We start from the raw sequence: 15,080 nt of genomic DNA, 5'->3' as shown, positions 1-15,080 counted from the left end.
TCTAAGATTAGTATAATTTGTTTCTATAATAGTATAAATTTTCTATTGATCATCCTTAAATTTTCTTTAATACAGATCAAAATTTTACCAGTGCAAAAAATAAATATTCTTGAATTAATGTAATCATTGTAAATCTATTAAAATCATTGTAAATAGAAAAGAGCAACATAAATAATAGAAGAGTAATATACAAGATAAATAAATTCTAATTATTTAATTTTTAATAACATGTTTAATTGAGTAAATATAAGAATTTGCTAGTCTTTATAAAATTTTTGCAAGAAGATGGTTAAAATCGAAAAGAATTTTACTGTAAAAATAAAAATATAATGTAGTATAACATATAACGTACTTCTCGAATAACAGTTTTCAAAGAAGATGCTACATCACTCCTCTTTCCGCCACGAGGACAATTCGTAATCAAACAAGCATAACTCAGAAAAATCAAACTCGCAAAAACAATGAGTTCCTTTAACATCCTGAAGAGATTTTAGCGATGTTGTGAGAGATGATATACAGACGATCGGAAAGATACTACTGTACCTCTTGAGAGACTCTCTCGGGTATTTATACATATTGAATCTCCTTACTTAAAATTCTTTCTGGGTATTCGGGAATATTTCCACTCGAAATACAGCACTCTAAAGATTATGGAAATCAAACAAGCCGATCTCTATGTGAGAATAAATGTATAATAAGATATTATACTTCCATTCATTGTTGCAGAAGCTAATTTCTAGCTTTCTTTGCTATAAATAAATACTGAAAAGATATAAAAAAATATATAAAGAAACAGACTAAAATACAAATTCGTGAATTTTTTAATAACATAAATATAATAATATAATACAATTTTAATTTTAATATAAATATATATAATATTTACACCAATCGAATTCACATAAAATTAAACACTTACTATAATATTATATAGAAACATTTATACTAATTTCGTTATTTTATTTATTGGCTTTTTATTTTTTTAATTTTTATTTTTCCTTAGTTTTAAGATTTTCTTTTTATCAACTAAGATGGCTTTTTGTTTAATAACTTCCATGGAGTGTTCAATTTTGCTTTTCTTAATTGTTTTTAATTCACAGTCTGCTTTGCGTTTCTTTATATTTGCCTCAATTATGATTTCAGTAGAAGGCAAATTAGAGCATTCTTTCCTAGTATGACCTATAAATAAATTAATATTAATAGAAGCAATAATTGGAAATCTTAGAAGTCACTGATATTTACCTAATTTATCACAGTTGAAACATCTTCCTATATTCGGTATTGAACCACACGTGTGTTTCTCTAATATACATCTTTTGCAAATTCGGCAATGTTTCCAAGTAGGTTTTACACATCGTTTACATATATTGCAGTGTTGGTACGTTCGACCATCTTTAGAAGTACATTCTTTACACTTCTTGCAATGCTTGTTTTCACTAGAGACCCACTTTGCGCAATCATGACAAAATTTATATCCATCAGATGAAGGAAGTTCTAATAGATTTAACGGTATATTTGTGAAAATTCTCACTGGAGAACCTTGCTTTCTACCATGTTTTTCTGATATAAATAAGGGATGATTATCATAATCCACTTTATAATCAGACATTTTTAAATCTCTTAAGCCACCAGTAATATGTGATGGATTGCTCTTTTCTCTCATTATATGCTCCATAAAATATGGAAATATAAACATGATTTTTAAGAAAAAATTGTCATTACAAGCATGTTTATTTAATTTTTTATGCAGGTCAAATATCGTTTTTATCGTAAATGATATGGGTTCTAAACGGCCACCAAATGGAGGATCGCATATTAAGTAAGTATCCTTTCCTTTATTTTGAGTAAGAAAATCTTTGAAAACATTAATGGCATCTTTGTTAAAAAAATGATGATTAAAAAGATTGTACCAGCAATAATCCAGTGGTCCAAAAAAGTTATGCTAGAATGTAAAAAACATATTTAGTAAAACATATGTATACTTATAAAAATTATTAAAGTATATTACAAATTGACGTAAAGATTTTTGCTAAAATACTCACAAATCTTCCATCAAAATCCAAAAGGAGAGAAGATATTTTATCTGTATAATGCTCAATTATATATTCATGTATTCTTGGTGTGCCAATGCAAAGGATCTGCTTAGCTCCAAGTTTCAAAAGCATATTTATTATAGTCTCTGTAGATTTCTTAGAAAATAAATATTGCGCTTCCTTCTTCGCATTTTCTAAAGGTCTTAAAAGTTCTGTTGGATGATGCATCTGATAATCAGTTAAATTCTCTGTAATCTCATGATCCATATGCTTGTCTTTTTCAGAATGAAATATTAATTTCTCACAATTATGACAATAACTCCTTTTCACCACAGATTCTATCTTAAGTTTATTAAAGCGGATATATAATTCTTGATGAACATAACGCTGAGCGAATTTCTTATTTTCCAGTTTCCACATATGCTTTTGAGATTTTGACAGTTCTTGTCCATATTTTAAATAAAATCTGCATAACTTTCTGTCACGGCAAGCAGAACATGCATAAAATTTCTTAACTCCCTCTTCGACATATTTTCCAAATAGTAATGTCGGTCCTGCGGAAAAAGGTTAATTTGTTTCTTTAAAAAACCGATTTTTTTAAATACAAATATAATAAACTTTGTGTATAACATGAAAAAATTACCATGAGGACATTGTGGATAATTTATGGGATTTCCCCACAAACATTCTATACCACGTGCGTCGTTCATAATTTTGTCATGTAAACAATTCACAGATGAGTTTAGGTTCTATCAGGGTTATAATAGTCTATACATATATTAGATGGTAAATCAGGAATCAGAACAATTCACGACAATTTTTATCGCTTGAGTCATGTCATTTGGCGCCAAATATGATTATCTGATTTTAAGCAGGATGGTGTCTATTATATATCAAGATTATATTTGCATATTATGAAATATTTATGTATTGTTTAAACGTTAGGCTTACATGAATTTTATTTATGTAAACGATATAAGCAATGTAAAATAAACAAATTGTTACAAACTAAAAGGAAAAAGTATTATTAACCTACATTCACATCTCGAAAAGCTTCTTGGAATATTTTATATTAATAAAATCATAAATTACAATTTAAATATTTTAAACAATTTCAACGATTGGTTTATTTGAAAAACTTTGGAAGATGCAAACTAAAGAAACTGTAATTCACAAGTCAAAAATGTGTTTTATTATGATTTGTTCTACAAGTGCTGTGACCGTTTGCCGTTTGGTGTATGCAAATTTTCTTATTACAATTTCTGGAAACACAATAGCAGATACATATAAGGGGCATGTCAAGCCTCTATAATTTTTACGTATGATTTTGTACGACCAATGTACATACAAATTTTCTTTTCGCAAAAAATAGGTGAATTAAAAATTTATATCATAAAATATCAAAAAATATTTTTTTTTACAAAGAAAAGAGAATAATTTTTTTTCAATTGTTTATTTTAGATATTCGCGCAGTCTAATTCGTGTTAAATTTTTGCCAATTCACCTATTTTTTGCAGATCATTCGTAATAGTGCGCAGCTAAATGCAATAGCACACATCATACAAGTTTGATAATAAATTTGCATTGGACCTTACATTGCATTCATTGAACAAAATTTAAATTTACCTTCCTTAAAGTAATTCTTTTTTAAATTGACAGTAGAGAGCAAGCAAATATATATAACAAAGGCTCTTGCGTTAATCAAACTAAAGTTAAATCCTTCAAGAAACAGAAACGTATCTGAAAATAGCCTAATTTTATTCTTATCCTAAAGCGTTGCAAATGTCTTTTAGAATGCACGCTTTCAATAAACTCTGCTCGTAAATTTAATCCCTAATAGCACAATTTATTAGCGATATATTGGTTAAACATTAGCATGCATTTAGGATATATATTGGGTCAGTATTCAATCAGCGCCAATAAATTGTGCTAGGGATTTGTATGCATTCTGTAAAATTGTATCACAGACTATTGCTAAGAGTAAAAAGAATATTCGCTAAAAATACGAGCTTAGAATTGCTATAAATGTCAATATGTTTCCAAAGCGTTTCAACGAGGAATGGAAACCATCAAAATGAGATAGATTATTTACATTAGTGAGCAATGTAAAGTCATATTATAGTTCCCTATAATAAATATATAAGATTTATGTAATATTTTTCCGATCCTCCTACACCATTGATTTACACATAGATCAAGGAGAGTGTATCCTGCAACTTTATAAGCATATACTCGATATAATATTGCATTACTGGCTTTTGAAATACTTTTATAGTAAGTTTGTAACATCTGTTAAAGCATCTAAAATTATTAACACTAATACAAATGTGATTTTAATACATGAACTTATTACTCAATTCTGCTCTCTGTTACATAATTAAATTATATCACGACTATAATCTTGTAACTACATTTACAAATTTATAACTTAATCAATTTTTTTGTTTAACAAAAGCCTTTAATTTTTTCTATTTATATATTTTTTAATAATACTCTAAAATAATTACATTTTTATATTATCTAAAAAAATTCTAACACATATTTTTCGAAAAGCTAACAAGAATAGAATGTCATGTATCTTTTTGTGTTTGGTATAACCATATATCTTAAACTCATATCACTAACTACATACACACATTATATATATATATATATAGATTTTACTAAATTGTATTTAAATAATTCTCTGTATTTACATAATTGACTATGAAGCTTCTCTTTCTGACTTCTCATACAAATAAATCGTCTCATCTGCATTTTATGTTACTCATTTTCATGTATTTCATTTTTTAAAAAATCATCTATGAACAAATAACACGTATCTGCTTAAGAAAATAAAATCTTAATACTATTATAAAACTTAATGATATAATAAGAATAAAATATTTAATACTGATACAAAATGTTTACATATCAACAGCTTTTTATTATAGGTTGATCATAAATTAAATAAATTAGTTTCAGAAAGATGCTATTAAAAATATAAAAATATACCTTAAAAATTTAGCAAATGTATAGTAAATTTTATACACATATTGGCTCAAGAAAAGTTCTAAAAAACAGCATGATTTTATAACAATACAGAAATTCTTCAGTTCATTTGTTAATTATTTTTTATGCTTAATATTTATTAATTTATCAAATCAATTAATTATGAATAAATATTGACCACATTGTACTTAGTGTTACATAGTCGTAGTTTTATTTGTCATAATAAAAAAGAGTTTTCTTTCCTACAGTGAATTGTTTCGTTTGTTAATTGTTTCACATTAACAATATTATTTTGTGAAGTGTGAAAATATGTGAAAATAGGTGCAGTGAGATCGATTTATAATATTTTCTACAAAACGTGATCAAAATTCGCCACTTTCTACGTAATATTTTTTTATATTAAATTATGCGATCAATGTATAACAAAACTGTTTATAATACAACGCTTAATATCTTATTTCTTTTTTTTTTCAGAGTGTGTGAAAGCATTTGCATTGCTAACATATTTCATATTATTCATAAATATCAATAATGTATATTTGTAAATATATTGACTGTTGTATTCGCATGAATATTATTGATATTTAAGAATGTATCAATCCATCAATAAGCTCTAAATTGATATTTAATGACGAATTGCGTTCAAAAAGCTAGTTATTCGAGTAAAGAGTTTATAAAGCAATAAGTTTAGATTGACAAGAGACCCATCTTTCTTGAAGTTTCTGGCGCTCTTCCATATGGTGTTCCGACAAATTTCGCATTACTTGGCCTGTCTTTAATTTTCTAGGGTCTAAATTAGCTCCTAACGTTTGAACACCTTTTGCAAATTTGGAGAACGGCAACAAAATATCTTTGGCTGTAGATGCTACAGGACTAGTAACGCTCGCGATATTTTCCTTTATGGATTTTAAGGCAGATTCGCTTTGGGACGATGTAATGTTCAACGTCAAATCCTGTTCCGAGGCTGATCTTTTCTTTTCATCCAATCTATCCGTTTGAAGAGTAGTACTTTTAACACCAGTCGATGTTTTATTATCAACATCCCCTGTCGAATGACTAATATTCTTAGTAAGTGATAAGCTTGATAGTGGAATCATGCGATCTCTTTCCTCGCCTATATTATCTCCTGTATCGTACACTGTTATCTCTGGCGTCGTTGCCGTAGTCTTCTGCGGCGAAGCGCTGAGAGTACTAGTACTGGATCCAGTTTGCGGAATCAAATGTAATGCATCAATGGCTACATCAGGTTTCGAATTTAAATTCACATTGTTAGGTCTCATCTTCTTGAATACTTCCTCGTTTACATTAGAATCGCAACCATCCATAACATTGGTATTTTTCACACCCATAATGATACCAATCAATGGTGTATAAGCTTCCATCAAATGCTTGTCATGACTGAAGTTCTCTGGTTTCTCGACGTGTATATGTGTCATTTCGATATTATCGCTGCTACTGCTGCTGCTGCTGCTACTGTTACTCTTCTCTTCTGCATTGCCTGAAATATTGCTGTTACCAACTGTAAAAATCGGCTTAGATACCATCTCCGCCGATCTATTACTTATATTCTTCGCTAAATCAATTGGCTTCTTTGCGCTGAAACTCTGACTCAGTTTATTCAATTTGCTAAATTGTTCCGACATATTGCTTAAAGCTTTTGTACCTAAAAGTATTCATTTTTATAAATATTTTATTATATGTATAAATAATGAAAGCAATTTAATAACAAACCTGCTGTCTTTAAAGCAAGTAACTGTGTCTCAGATACATTTCTTGTCAATTCCGGAAACGATGAAATGTCCAATAATCCAGTAGAACCTTTAGCATTCACTAATTTACTCTTTCTTTTATCTAACGTAACGTTCATAGCTACGGGAACTTTTGGCAAGTTTGCTATTTCCATGGCTACTGAGATAGCTTCACAAATTGCCTTCAAAGATTCTGTAATTTAAAAATATAAAGTATAAAATTTCAGAATTGCCATAGATAAAAATAAAGGATATGTTCTCTCACCAATGCTTTCCTCTTCAGTTTTGATCACAACCGCCATATTATTGAAAAATCTTAAATTTGTACTACGAAACATGTGAAAGTAACCGTAATCGCCGTTTACTTTATAATTAATTCTAATACAATAGTAATGTTTATTCTTGAAAAATGAAACCATGTTTTCAGGTTGACCAAATTCAATTAAAACAATATCATGTAATAAAACTCTTTGATAGTTCGTAACTTTATCGATTTGATCGTCATAATCAGCAATGTAATAACTATCTCGAGTCAATATTAAAATAGTGTCCATTTCCGTCTCGGTTGGATCACCAGTACTAAAATAAAAAAAAATCAATTGAAATAAATTCATAAACAAACACAACGTAAATGTATTATGGAAAACAATTCATTATTTATACGTACATAGGATCAGCATCAATAACTCCCCAACTGCCTAAAATAACTTCTGGATCAGGTATCAGTAATTTTTTACAATCTTCAATCAATAATTTTACGTGAATCGCAGTTGCCGCGTTATCTTCCTCGTCCGTACGTTCTAAAAATACTTCTTCGCTTACTGAATTTCCCAACATTATATCAATCGTCGCTTGTCTGTAGACATCCTTGAAACGATTTAAGTAATATCTGCAAGAATATTTTAATTCTCAATACATAACAAGTACGCTGAAAGTTAAAGAATGATTCAGAGACAAAGTATCAAGAAAATATTCCAAAGAGTGTTTAATAAATTATATTCTATATAAAAGAAATTGTTTAAATGAAAGAAAGCGACTTTTTTATATCTAATTTATTGACTATAATATTAACTATAGCATTTACAAAAATGATTGGTTCATGAATTAAATTAAAATAATTCTTGTAATAAAGGAAGAATATAAGGTCAAAATTAAACATGCAGAAGGATTTTTATAACAAAAAAACAACTCATGCTGACAATAGCATAAAGCATTTCTTTTTACGCCACATGATTTAATAAATGTAATAAAAAATAACAAGAAGTTAAATTAATTTTAGAAAACTGTAATTGCTGTTTTCCAAAAATTAAGCTAAAAGCAAGCAACGAACCTTGCTAAATTATATAGAGCAGTGGCATAAAGGAAGTCAGGATGAGTAGCAAGTTGAAGTTGTATATTTGGTGGTTTCATAGGTATAAGTTCAAGACAGCAATTATCAAGGATATCTAAATAGTGTGACCAATCGTTGTTCAGTTGATGAACATCAATCGAGTTCCCTAGCAGCGTATCTATTGCCGCCTGACGTAAGTCATCCATAAAGTGTTGTTGATAGTATCTATAGGAAAATGAAAGGACAATGTCAGGGTTCCATAGAGAATAACATTGAGACATCTAACTCTGGGATATTATCTCCCGCGGCATAATAACTGTGAAGGCTCTGTGTCATGTGAGATATTGGAAATAAAAAAGGAAAAATGAAAAATGAGAAAAATTAAGCGAATACAAAATGTGAAGGATAGGAATACGAAGCTCTACCTGTTTGCGGAATTCATGCCATCTTTCATCAGCCCAGTAAATTTTCTCTCCCCAGTACGTGTATAATCTCCCTATAAATAGTAAGAAATCATAGATCATTTAGAAATCATTTGGAACAAAATTAACGATTTATATTAAGACAGACTTTGCACGAGCAATTTGTGAGATGTACAGACCTTTAAAGCATTTGTTCCTGCATATTGCTTGCTAATAATGTCTCCATTATTAGCCCAAAGCGATTGAAAAGTCTGTCTTATGTTTGCAGGCAGAATTCCGTCAGGTGGTATTAATCCCAGTTTTGAAAACTGCATTTCCATAACAGCTTTACCCAGAGCGGTTTGCACCACATTTGTTCTATCTAAGCAATCTATGCAATTTACACGGAACACGCCCTTTTGCATGCAAATCGTACCTTGTTTATCGCGCCAGCAGTAACCCATATTTGCTAGCATTGTAGCCAATGCATTAACCAGAATAGACACATTTTCAAAATGCATTCCGCGACTGCATTTAAACACAAAACTTTAAAGATAGACGTCGTAATATGAGAAGCATGAGTTTAAGCAATTCACTTAGCTACTTACCAATATTCATGAAAATCGAAAGTGGTGTATGTTATATCTAAATGATTATAATTAAATACATGATTACTGTAAGCTTCCCAAATAATCCTTTCTTTACCAGTCTGTTCGACTAGATTAACAATACAAATAGGCCCATAAAACGCAAGTTCTTCACCAAAATGCTTTTCAAATGCTATCTGCGTTTCAGCCTCATCTGCAATCATTGTACGAGATTATTACGTTACATAAAAATAATCTAATCTAGTTTAAAGGTAAAAGATACCTCTTTATTTATACCTTTATCAATCCGTGGTGGAGGTTTATATTTATACCCAGGTTGAGACCAATATACTGGTACACTTCCTCGTACTTGTACAAAAGATACTTGATGATCATGATACCAAACTAATTGTTCAGTCTCAACATAATTTGCACACTTGCCATCATCATCCACTCCACGTCTCTTGTACCTGTGTAATGTTATATGTACTTAGAAATACTTTTTTAATCCTAATATTTAAGATAACTTATTATTATGACAATCTAATTATGAAAATTATTTATGTAAATGAAAATTACCTAGTTCCAGCACGGAATCTACTCCTTCTCGATATAATTGCCAAATTAAATATCTCTTGTTGCGGTTGCTCGTCAAAACCTACCTCGACTATGCATTTTTCTATTTGAACATATCCTTGAATAATTGGCAATATCCAACAGTTTGCTTTATCTGTCTGCAGAATAAGACAAAAATAAGTATTATAAAAAAATGAGAATTTTGAATTAGTTATTGGATGCATAGTCATTATACAGCTGCCTTTAAATAATATATACCCACTTATCAATTATTAAGCAAATAAAGAGATAAATTTTATGTATCTACTATTATACAGTTAGTATAATTATACAACAATGTCATAGGATATTTATTTGGGCAAATATGTCTTCTTGTTTAGAGCCACCTGTATGTAAAAATGAAGACTTTTTAATTACGAACATTTAGATTGATAATGTCATGTAACATATGTTTGTTCCAGAAAAATCTGTCGTCTACACGTTGCCATAGTGGCTTAGCTTGATTGTCTTGTCCATGCTGAGATTCCATTATGCATTGTCGCTGCAAACTATTAGTAATATCACCAGTCTGACAAAAGAAGAATGAATCAGTTTCGGTAAATATCTTATTCAGCTCTTCCAAAATTCTCTTCTCAAATCTGTCTTTATCTTTTACTACGCTGCGTTTGATCACTGTGGACTTCATCTGAAATAGAAAATATTAAGCTTGTAAATTGTGTAAGATACCAAATATGAATTCATGAATTCTAACAGTTTTAGATTCCTTACTTGAGATGTAGCCAATGCGGCAGCATGTTGTGTAGTATTTTTTATAGTATTTGTGGCATTCTTGATTGTACCCCAAGTTTTCGCTAAAGCTGCTTTCTGTGGTACATCAAATAAGCCACTGCTCCCTTTCTTCTTCAATCCATATTGATGTTTCTTACAAGGTAGTAAACCGATATCCATATTCTCCGTGCCAATATGTAAAAACGCGATAGATTTAATTTTGTAAACAACGTGACCGCCATGTAATTCTCCGGCTGGTGTGATATCCTTTATGAGCATCAAGCGAGGTTCCAATACCGATGTCTGTTCAATTTTTCCAACTATTCCATAAAACATCCCCAGACATTCTAAATCCTTCGGCGTGGCCCATTCCCAATCTGTAAAATCCATCATTAAAATCATCATTTCTATCAAAATAATTAAATGTCACTATCAAGTCCCATATATATAACACTTCTTTATCAATTATCAGGAACGCTATAGCATCTATAAATCTTTATATTATGGACATAATGTACATACTCCCACTTGAAATTGATTCGCGTCCTCAAAACATGACATCGAGATCGCTTTTCATATGCGACGCTTTGTCTCCACTCATTTTATGTCAAATGCAATTGTACACACACCCACCTGATTTTGCGGCGAATTCACCGGTATACTTGTCACACCAGAGGCTGTACCTCTCTTTCACGAAGATAAAATGAGTGTCAGTGCGGAACAGCTCCATCCTTCTGTTTTCCTGCAAGTTTGACAGCTACAGGCAGCATGTGTGACGTTTCCGCATCGAGCAAAATATCCGTTTACCACCGAACGCTCGCCATGTTGCTCATGACTAAACGCTCAGCTATGCTCAACCGATTGTGTTCTTCGATGTTAAAAGGCACCGACAAGCGGGGGAGGGAAGGTTACAACGCAAATCAATCCCATTATTCCTCAATGGGCAATGCCGAGACAGCTAGTCGCTCGATATTCCGATAAAGTGCTTCCCCGATTCGTTTGATTAGAGTCGTTCTTGACCTGATTGGTAACATATGAATAATTGAGGCGGGATCTCGTAATGTTCTTTTTTTACATTTATTATTATTATTAAGTAGTTTTTTCTATCACATTACTTTTAGAGAGAAGGATGAATGTCTTGGATGAATTTATTATCTAGAGGCTTTATCTTAATAAATGATCATCACTTAAAATATTTAATGTACTAATGTTTTGTTCAATTACAATATTCGCATATATAATAAATTTTGAAATATAAAAGAGCGAATTTTAAATGTCTCTTTGAAATATAATTTCTTATGAATATTAAGATACTATACTTTATATAACTATTTCCGAGATATTTTTACAGCAATTTTATCAAAATCATGCTGGCATTCGACGCTCATTTTTAGCTTTAAAATAGACCACGTGGTCCAAATTGAATGTCAAGTGTCAATTTTAATCATGTGATTTATTTTGATCTTAAAAATGAGCTTCAAGCGTAAACATAAAAAAGTGCTTTTACAGAAAGTATAATTTCACAAAAAATATAATTACGTACATATTATAAAAATAAGAATTTAATAAAATAATAAAATTAACGTATTTAAGCAAAAAAAATTTATTTGTATAGTCTTTTTTAAACGATCTCTAAAAAAATTTAAGAACAAATAAATGGTAAATATATTTCGTATACGTTTATTATATTTGGTAGATACGGATCTAAAATTTTAAAGGTAGACAAAATTAAAAATCGAATTGTTGGATAAATTAGCTTTATTATACAATATTATATGAACTTTTCATCTCATATTTTACATCCTTCTGTAATTATAAGTAGTAGCTTTAAATCGGTATGAAAAATGTGGAAATAGTATCTTATTTAAACAGTTTAAAAATCGTTCAATTCCTTAAACAAAGTCGCCAACTAGCATTTAATTATAAAATAGATATTGCATTTACATAATCAGTGTATTACGTATTAATGATTGAAATACACTGCATGAAACCCATATAGGTGTAAACTGTGAACAATTGTTTCCGCGTCGTGTCGAATAAGATTAAAAGTTCACCAACTCATACGCGTGACGCAAAATGTATATAACAAACTCTACATGTAGAAAATTTTGCAAACGTAATGCACAGCACTGGATTCACCCAAATACGTATATTATTGCATCTCTCATGTTGACCACTCCGTGCCTTTTATTTAAATCGCTATACATGTATACAGAACCAATGATTACAAATACATAGAATAAGAAAAATGTGAAAATACGTATGTTTTTAAAAAAATTGCTAAATAGATTTGTTCGTGTTGCTTAAAACCTTTAAAAATTTTTGCATTAAAACGAGATAAATATATATTCGGATATTGAAAGCAAAAATTCTAAGTTCAAAAAATCCAAACAATACGAACAGACCTAAATATCACGTGTCATTTTCTTACAATGAGAGGAAACTGACTTAAATTAATCGTCGTCCTATCCAACGCAGGACAGTCTTGTCACTTTCGGTCATGATTTTAAAACATCTGACAAATGCATTTTCTTCGTGCATTCACTTCATCGTATACAATCTTGAAGTCACTCTGTATTTCTCCTATCAATCAATGTGTCTTCTATCAATCAACTGGTCAAAGTGGCATGAAGAACAATAAGTTTCGCCAAAATTTATTGTTTATCATTGCTGCTGGTTTGTTCATTGCTGTGATCGTTCTTTTTTGGTTTGTATTCTTCCCATTTTCTATGATTAAGGATTTGAAAGTCCTCAACATCAGCTATCAATTCCAAATATCTTGATAGTTTCAGTAGTTCAAAGTCTTTGACTCTGCTCGTGTGAGCGTGTTTGAAAGGTTTTATTCTCAATCCTGACTGTGGATTCATTATGAAGTTTCGTCTGATATCGTCAAACATTATTGTATTTTTCGCAGAGAACTGCTTGTATTTTCCCCAAATAATACCCAGTGGCTTTACTCCGACAACCCCATATTTTGGTGTATGAACAGTAATCATGGCAAGGACGTCCAGATGAAAAGCTATTTTATAGTTTGGATGATTTGAAACTCCCAAAAGCTTCATTTTCTCGTTGATCCATCTCATGCTAGTGGCTGACCAGATGACTATATCATAATTTTTATAAGCGCGTGTTAAGAATTCATGGAGATACGGACGCATTAGCTGTGCTCCGCTCTCTGCCACTGATCTGTGATCAAATAAAGTGTAATCTATGTCTAGCACAAGAAGCTTCTTATCATTTCTTAAAGAATTCAACTCTGTAATTATATAGCGATCGATTCGTATCTGGATTTTACGTAGATTTATTTCAGCCTTCTCAATTTCTACTTCTTCCTCTTCTATATCTAGATCATTTATTACATCAGGTACATCCTCAGGTGCTTGACTGACTTCAGCAATATCCTCCTCACGCGAACCCATTAACATTAGTTTGAAGCCAGGCTTCAAATTTAATTTGCCGATTATGTCCTCATCTTGTGCTGCCTTGCCTAACAAAGAACAAATTTCTAAATATTTTTTTAAAAACTTTGTGTATTTAGATTAACTATATCTATTACAAATTTTCTATTACTAATTTTTTACACTAATAAAAACAATCAATGTATAAAAGAATTATTAGTTTATATATATTGTCAAAATAATTTTTTTACTTTCATGTATACGAAAGCAAAATTATTTTAAGAATTATAAATATCATAAAGAATCATATATATATTATATATATATATGATCTTATTTTATATATTATTCATAATATATAAATTAAATAACAACGGTGTAATTAATCATAATATATATGTATATGCGTATAAAATATAAGTTAAAGAATTATAATTGATATATACTGGATAATAATAATTAATAGCTAGATATTTAGCTGTATTTCTTTCAAGACGATATAAACTCTAAAATAAATTATTATAATTACAATAATGACTATATTTATTTGACAGAACTTATCAAAGAATAGTTCAAAATATAACCTTTAAACTTTAAATTTAACAGTTTTTGACGTTCCGGACGAACACCTGTTTCTCTGTGTATACGCTCTTTCAGAGTAAGAACCGTATCTTCCTCTTGAATATCAAGGATATCGTATTCTTTTCCGCTCCATTTCACTACAATTCTTAATTCACCCTCCATTCTCACTCTTTCAATCGCATCAATGGAACGCGTGCATTGCGATTCTAAAAAAGAACCATCCAGATGCTCCAGATAATTCTTGTGACTGTATTATCGGTAATGCTAGATTTGATTTGAAATTATATCTTTAATGAACATTGACTAAAAATATCTAGTAAATATATTTTTAATAAAATAATAAAATAGCAAAACGTAGTGGAATAAAGAAATAGTGAAAAAAATTGTTTTTTTTAATTCCATGTTACTGCTGATAAGCGCGCATGCATTATTATCGACCTTTTCGATCTTGCGGATAAATCAGGTCCACCTTTCGAAACTTACTGACAAATTGAATAGCAGATAAATTGAATACTGACAAATTGAATAACAGACAAATTGAATATTTCTGATTTATTCATGTCTATATAATTTGGGAATCGTTTAGGGAAAAGGAAAAACATTTAAATATTTGGGTAATAGTATTTTTCTTGAGAAATTTTCTTTTCTGACTGGTCTTTTTTCGGA

General features: G+C 30.0%; 4 protein-coding genes across 5 annotated transcripts in view; all 4 read right to left on the bottom strand.

Moving 5' to 3' along the window:
• Positions 1 to 568, bottom strand: part of LOC108748305 (neurophysin 1-like) — a 1,754-nt gene extending 1,186 nt beyond the window's left edge. Inside the window, exon 1 of the mRNA XM_018486356.1 lies at positions 353 to 568. Coding sequence (XP_018341858.1) covers positions 353 to 478 — 126 coding nt within the window. The 5' untranslated portion in view covers positions 479 to 568. The remainder of the gene's footprint in view (positions 1 to 352) is intronic.
• Positions 569 to 982: 414 nt separating this feature from the next.
• Positions 983 to 2,815, bottom strand: LOC108748290 (zinc finger CCHC domain-containing protein 4). The gene is made up of 4 exons (XM_018486341.1): positions 2,677 to 2,815; positions 2,043 to 2,587; positions 1,243 to 1,942; positions 983 to 1,179 (listed from the first exon to the last, which is right to left on the bottom strand). The coding sequence occupies exons 1-4, from the start codon at positions 2,741 to 2,743 to the stop codon at positions 983 to 985; spliced, it is 1,509 nt and encodes a 502-aa protein (XP_018341843.1). The 5' UTR covers positions 2,744 to 2,815.
• Positions 2,816 to 5,662: 2,847 nt separating this feature from the next.
• Positions 5,663 to 11,411, bottom strand: LOC108748311 (phosphatidylinositide phosphatase SAC2). Of its 2 annotated transcripts, XM_018486364.1 has the most exons (13): positions 11,068 to 11,164; positions 10,435 to 10,811; positions 10,088 to 10,351; positions 9,670 to 9,824; positions 9,388 to 9,560; positions 9,112 to 9,304; positions 8,704 to 9,031; positions 8,528 to 8,598; positions 8,103 to 8,327; positions 7,440 to 7,661; positions 7,038 to 7,351; positions 6,756 to 6,965; positions 5,663 to 6,687 (listed from the first exon to the last, which is right to left on the bottom strand). In XM_018486364.1, the coding sequence occupies exons 1-13, from the start codon at positions 11,162 to 11,164 to the stop codon at positions 5,696 to 5,698; spliced, it is 3,621 nt and encodes a 1,206-aa protein (XP_018341866.1). In that variant the 3' UTR covers positions 5,663 to 5,695. The 2 variants fall into 2 exon arrangements, with proteins under 2 accessions (XP_018341866.1, XP_018341867.1); XM_018486365.1 differs by lacking the exon at positions 8,103 to 8,327 and having other exon boundaries at positions 11,068 to 11,411.
• An 812-nt stretch (positions 11,412 to 12,223) lies between these two features.
• Positions 12,224 to 14,702, bottom strand: LOC108748316 (ubiquitin-like domain-containing CTD phosphatase 1). Its single transcript, XM_018486374.1, has 2 exons — positions 14,417 to 14,702; positions 12,224 to 13,921 (listed from the first exon to the last, which is right to left on the bottom strand). Exons 1-2 carry the CDS (start codon positions 14,574 to 14,576, stop codon positions 13,089 to 13,091), a joined length of 993 nt encoding a protein of 330 aa, XP_018341876.1. The 5' UTR covers positions 14,577 to 14,702; the 3' UTR covers positions 12,224 to 13,088.
• Positions 14,703 to 15,080: the final 378 nt, after the last annotated feature.

Source organism: Trachymyrmex septentrionalis, unplaced genomic scaffold (genome assembly GCF_001594115.1).
Source record: "Trachymyrmex septentrionalis isolate Tsep2-gDNA-1 unplaced genomic scaffold, Tsep1.0 scaffold22, whole genome shotgun sequence".
NCBI classification, from domain to species: domain Eukaryota; kingdom Metazoa; phylum Arthropoda; class Insecta; order Hymenoptera; family Formicidae; genus Trachymyrmex; species Trachymyrmex septentrionalis.
This window is presented reverse-complemented; position numbering and strand designations above follow the sequence as displayed.